Below are 5,940 nucleotides of genomic sequence, written 5' to 3' on the forward strand. Positions count from 1 at the left end.
TTCAGTAGCACTAGTCATATGCAAGGGTGGCCACATGTGGCCCATGGCTACCCTATTGGACAGCACAGATAGAGTACATTTCCATCATTGCAAAAAGTTGTTGGACAGCGCTAGTTCAGACCATATTTCTACTAGGGACTCTGGCCTCTGCACTTTGGCCTTACTGTCCCCTGGATGGCTATTTATGGAAAAAAACTTTCAGTTCTAATCTTCCCTAGGTTTCATGTGCATCTCCAAACCATTCGCTTTTCAGGGGAGTAGAAAGCTTTGGTTGTTTGAATTTGGACGTGTTATCTTCCTTCTGTTAGCCACTGTTTGCACCAGACACCAGAAGTCCCCTCCCCCACCAGCAGAAAGGGCATGGTGCTTGTCTACCAAAAACTGGATGGGGGTAGGGGGTCAACTTTGTCCCCATTCCTCCCCACTCCGCCCCCGCTTGGCCTGCTAAGGCATCTTCACACTTCTGTTCCCATTTGGACAATTTCATAATGCTGAGCCCTGAACCCTGGCTCAGTACCTGTTTTGCATGATGTGCTCTCAGCTGCTCAGACTTACAGGCCAGATTCTATTATGTGCCTTGAATTCCACACAGCCTTTGGAGGTCAGATCTGGGTGTGCATCTTGATTACCATGGGTAATTTACACAGTGATTGTCTCAAGTCACCCACATAAAGGAGCTGGCAATTCTATTAATACTGAGCCTCCCAGAAGTGAGCCATAAACAGCAACTTTCAAAAGTCGGCAAGTGCCTGGCAACATAACTCATCTGAACCAGTTTCTAGTTACTGATTAACAGCCGTCTGCTTCCCCGTTACCAACCCCAGGTTTTACCAGACTCTCCCTGGAGTCTGCAGTCTACCATTTTAGAAAGGGCAGTTAACAGCCAGGTGAAGCAGAGAACCCACTCCTGCACCACCCCACAGGTGTTACATCTTCGAACAGTAAACCGAATCGATTCCTTATTACTCCCTGCCAGCCCAGTCCAACCAGCTTTGTGAAAAGAGACCCCACCTTTTCCCCATCATGAGACACACACAAAACCAGGATATGCTGCAAAAAGCTTTATTGTTTCCATTTGGTCCAAGGCTTGAGAGAGGGCTCCAGGGTGTTAAAAAGCTGCTGAGTTGCTGCAGAGAGGGGGCTTCAGGTAGCCCTGATGTTAGGTGGGTTCTTCAAAGGTCACTGGTCTCCAGAAGTTCCTAGTCGTGCTTGAGGGTGAGCCTTTCGAAGAGATACTCGCCCAACCCAGCCTGGGGACCAGCCAGCCTGCGGAGGTTGGTCAGGTGGTCACCCATCTTCTTGATGAGTTTCACTTCCTCATCTAGGAAGTGGTTCTCTAGGAAGTCACAGATCTGAGGAACAGAAGATAAAATGTTGCCACTTAGAGATCTAATAATGGGACAGATCGGGGAGGGAAGCTCAGAAGTAAATCTGCTCATTCAAATGGTCAGTGTTTAGTTGGAACGTAAGTATCATTCTGGGTAAGGTCTTAGGATGGGCAGACATCAAAGGAGATACTTACGTGGGGGTCTCCGCGGGCAGAAGCCAGGCCATGCAGATCCAACAGGGCTTGATTCAGGTTCTTCTCTACAAGAAGGGCGGCTTCCATAGCGTCCTGGGTTTTACCCCACTCATCTTGAGATGGCTTCTATACCGAAAACAGAAACGGCTCAGTACTAGCCACTCTAGAAAGGACTAAAAACTGATTTTCCAGTAGTTGCCAGAGTAAAGGGTTTAGCCAGAAAAAGAAGTCGAAGAGGATGTATCTTTCATCCTCAGTATCCTACAAACTACACGTCCCAAGACACCACACGCTGCGTCCTGGACCGCCACGTCTTGGGTGAACGGCTGCGCCTCCATTTCCAGCCATAACAAACAACCCACACAAGACTGAACTCAGTCTCCCAAGAGCCTATGCGGTACCCAAACCGCTACAGTCAAGGGGTCTATAGCGCAGGGATTGTTGGGAGATGTAGTCCGCTGCCCACACACTATTTACCTGCACGTCCAGGAAGAGGGCGCGGCCGCCACGCTGGTTTTGCAATTTCAAGAGACGCTCCGCGCCCTCGCGCTTCTCCTTGGCCAATTCGCGAAAAAAGTGACCCACACCCTCCAGGGCCACATCGTCGCGGTCGAAATAGAAGCCCTGCAAGAAGAGATGGCGGGAACAATGATAAGCAGGAGGCGAGGCCAGGCAACCGGACTCTGCCTTCTATCGAAGGGGACAAAGAAGGCCAGCGCGTGCGCAGAGGACCGGAGGTGCGCAGCTGAGGGAAACTTGGGCTGGGGGCGTCTTGGGGAACCTCACCAGAGAGAGGTAGGTGTAGGAGGCCCGCAGTTGCATGTTAACCAGGCGGTTGACGGCGGCCTCCACCTCGGTAGAATAATTCTGACGAATCTGGGAGCTCATGATTGGTCGGTAATAAGGAGTTAAAAAATGGTGGCTGGTCCCGGTGATCGTGGACAGTTGAGTGGCTGACTCTGGAGGTTGCGACTGGAAAAAAGGTTGGAGGGTGGTCGGAGGCTGGAGCAAGGGGCGTCCCTGGGTCTGTTCCGTCCAAGCACTGTTGAAGCAAGAGACAGATCCGCGGGGCCGCCGAGCGCACTTCAAAAGCCTGTGGACAAGGCGGCTTCTTTTATAGCGCGCGGGCCCTCGGAAGTGGGACGGTCAGGGAGAACGGTCGGCCAATCTTCGGTGGCGGGAGGCGGGACCTGGTGCCCGCGAGTGACCAATCAGGAGCAGATAGGGCTCCCAGCTTCCCGCCCCGAGGTGGGAAAGTCACGCGCCAGTACCAGGAGGGAATTGGGAAGTGGGAAATGGGGGGCTGAGGGTTTTCGCAGTATGCAAGGGCTTTGGGGCTAATTCTGGGAAGCCAAGGGATTCTGGAGGGATCTTGCTGATAGGTGAACGATTAATGAAGACACTGGGAACCCTGCAAAATAATGATCCCTGGGTCACCCGGGGTGTCTCAAGAAAGTAAGCTGGATTCTGGCGTTGTGTCAGAGTAAGGACGTTGCTGGAACCCTGGGGGTTCCTTAGAGGTGCGGAAACCTCCAGAAGACTGGAATTTGCTCTGGGAGATAAGAGGGTCCCCGGAGCAGTGAGAAGTTTGGAAAACTGAGATGATATTTCTGGAACCCCAAGGACCTGGATCCTTGGGGTTCAAAAGTCGGGGATAGTTTCTGCAGCTTTAGAGTTTAGTGGAAGTCCATATTTTTTCTGGAAACTTCCTGGGGAAGGTCTTTAGACCCTGGAGGTGACCTGCAAGATTAAGAAGACATCTGTAGAGCCCTGGGGTTCAGCCCCAGAGTGGGGAGGGGGGTAAATGTTTCTGGAAGCCTTGTAAGGGCTTTTTAAAGAGGTCAGGAGTCTTGGAGAATCCTTTGGAGCCCTGGGAAGATAGCCTGGGCCACTTGGAATACCTAGGGGCTATTTTAGGAGCCTTTTTTTTTTTCTGGGAACTGAGTTTGGGAGGGGGTGAACTGGAACTTTGTGGGGGGTCTCTCTCAGACTGGATTTCCTGAAGATTATTTGGAAGGCAGCCAGAAACTGAGAATTCTTTTTTTGCTCTGAAGTTACCTCTCTGAAAGTTGTCCCTGTCTTGCCTGACACATTCTTCAAGATCACAGAGAAGCCCTGGTTCCTGGGTAAACAAGAAAGTCCTGGGGACCTGTGGATGGATGTCTGTCTTCAACCAATGGACGTTTTTAAAGTGTATCTGGGCCAGGCTGGTGCCTGTGTGGCAGATCTGGTTCACAACAAAACTCTGCCCTCAAGGAGCTCCCCACTGTTGGGGGGAAAGGAGAAACAAAGACAAGAATTTGACCCTCTGTAAGTGCCCTAATGGAGACAACTGGCGGGCTGGGGCAGAAAGCTGAGGCCGCAGGGGTGTTGGGGGCAGAGGTCAGGGCCCCTCCTTGCAGGGAAGGTTCTCTAAGCAGCTTGGGCAGGGTACCCCCTGATCAGGGGGAGGCCAGCCAGGCTGGTATCTGGGGTCCTCAAGGGGCGTCTTGGCCCAGAGCCAGGCTAGCAGCCTGCTGAGTCATGCTGAACTCAGCTCCGGAAGGGGCTCCGGCGGCGGGGGCGAGGCGGGTGGTGAGGTCCGCTCACTGACCTCATCTCCTGGGGGGTGGGGACTGCAGACTGGCTGGGACCCGGGGAACTGGGCCTGGCTGGGCCCCAAGTCTGGCTGCCTCCCCCAAGGTGCTGCCCTGAGTGTGCTTTATCTCTGAATCTTACTGTCTTTTTAGTTCCCTCGATGGTTTCCCTGGGCTCCTGCCTGTGGCCATATTGTCCCCTCTCTCTGGGCGGTGACTCAGTCTCCCCTCACAGCTAGTTTATCAGACCTCCATCTCTCCCCTCTCTGGGTGTCGCTGGGGAAAGCCTGTGGGGGAGGGGCAGTTGCTCCAGGCACACAGTCACAATGGGGCCTGAGTTATTCATTCACCAAATTGCATACCTCAGCCCAAAGACCTTTAGCCTCGGGCTAAAGGAGCAGTGACCTGGAAAGTGCTTCCAGGTGGAGGGAGAGGAAGGGTGTGATAAAGGTGATCTGAAGCAAGACTGTTGAAGAGGGATGGGGGATGAGGGAAGACAGGAGACCCAGGGAGACAGGGACAGAGAGACAGGGGGTCAGAGAAAGGCAAGGACAGACACAGAGGGGGACAGAGCCAGAGATGACAACCAACTCTGACTGTCCCAGTGACCTTATTCTCTGTAATCCCCTTTTCAGATTCCCCTTCTTTTTAAAAATTTTATTCGTTTATTTTTGGCTGTGCTGGGTCTCCCTGGCTGCATGTGGGCTTTCTCTAGCTGTGGCAAGTCGGGGCTACTCTCTAGTGGTGTGCAGGCTTCTCATTGCAGTAACTTCTCTTGTTGTGGAGAACGGGCTCTAGTTCCCCGGGTTTGAGTAGTTGCGGCTCACGGGTTTAGTTGCTCCGTGGCATGTGGAATCTTCCCAGAGCAAGGATCGAACCCATGTTCCCTGTATTGGCTGGTGGAGTCTTAACCACTGGACCACCAGGGAAGTCCTTTTAAAAGAAAAATAATTGCTTGGCTGCACCAGGTCTTAGTTGAGGACATAGGATCTTTGTTTCAGCAGGAAGGATCTTTTAATTTGGGATCTATTAATAGTTCCCTGATCAAGGATTGAACCTAGGTCCCCTGTACTGGGGGCACAGTGTCTTAGCCACTGGCCAGCCAGTGGCTCTTCCAGAGCTCAGCATCTTCCCACAGGCTGGCTCCCGTCCTTAAGGCATAGGGCCAGACCCCAGACTCCTCCCCCCAACACCTGTCAATCTCTGCTCATGTCCCTCCTCCACCCAGACAATTCTTGCTCAGGCCTCCTCCAGTCTCCCCTGGACCCTCTCCAGCCTCCTCAGCCACCAACCTCCAAGGGCTTCCCCAAAAGGCCTGAGCCCTACCCATTCTCCTAGTCCTCCTGAGGTCTGCACACCCGCTTCTTCCCCGTTTCTGCTCCTCACTAAATGTACAACTTCCTGTAGTCCCATGTGGTAGAAGCTTCCGGGCCCTAGTTCCTGGGGTTCAGGAGGCCTGCTTTGCACCCTGCTGCCCTGACCTCCACTACCCTCTCCCCCAGCCTCTCAGGCTGGGGCCTGGCCCAGTGCTGCCTCCAACACAACACCCTGGGCTGTGACAGGACACAGGTGATTCAAGTCACCTTGGTTCCCCTCAGGACTGTGGGCTCCTTGAGGGCAGAGCCACAATTTAACTCGCCACTGACCCACAGAGGGCACTGGTTACCCTCCGAAAAAGACGGGTCAGTGCGTGAAGCCTGGTCTGCGAAAGCCAGGAAGTGGGCCCAGTGACTCAGACTCCGAAGTGTGGTCCGAAAGAGGTTTATTGCACCCACCCCCCGAAGACCACTCCTCCCTACCCTGCCCCACCCCAATAATTACAAAAGTAAGAAAAACTCCCAT

At 53.2% G+C, this 5,940-nt stretch overlaps 1 protein-coding gene across 1 annotated transcript; it reads right to left on the bottom strand.

Moving 5' to 3' along the window:
* Nucleotides 1-1,047: 1,047 nt before the first annotated feature.
* FTL (ferritin light chain) lies at nucleotides 1,048-2,617 on the bottom strand. The gene is made up of 4 exons (XM_055411655.2): nucleotides 2,309-2,617; nucleotides 2,000-2,146; nucleotides 1,523-1,648; nucleotides 1,048-1,352 (listed from the first exon to the last, which is right to left on the bottom strand). The coding sequence occupies exons 1-4, from the start codon at nucleotides 2,408-2,410 to the stop codon at nucleotides 1,200-1,202; spliced, it is 528 nt and encodes a 175-aa protein (XP_055267630.2). The 5' UTR covers nucleotides 2,411-2,617; the 3' UTR covers nucleotides 1,048-1,199.
* Between the last annotated feature and the right edge of the window lie 3,323 nt (nucleotides 2,618-5,940).

Source organism: Moschus berezovskii, chromosome 22, assembly GCF_049115385.1.
Source record: "Moschus berezovskii isolate FMDL1 chromosome 22, NW_MosBer_1.0, whole genome shotgun sequence".
Taxonomy (NCBI): Eukaryota; Metazoa; Chordata; class Mammalia; order Artiodactyla; family Moschidae; genus Moschus; species Moschus berezovskii.

What these genes read in the sequence shown, in the direction of transcription:
- FTL (XM_055411655.2), bottom strand. Translation starts at nt 2,410, where the DNA reads ATGAGCTCCCAGATTCGTCAGAATTATTCTACCGAGGTGGAGGCCGCC. An exon ending in CCTACACCTACCTCTCTCTG is followed by an intron (nt 2,147 to 2,308) that starts GTGAGGTTCCCC and finishes CTCTTCTTGCAG; the next exon opens with GGCTTCTATTTCGACCGCGA. An exon ending in CCCTCTTCCTGGACGTGCAG is followed by an intron (nt 1,649 to 1,999) that starts GTAAATAGTGTG and finishes TTTTCGGTATAG; the next exon opens with AAGCCATCTCAAGATGAGTG.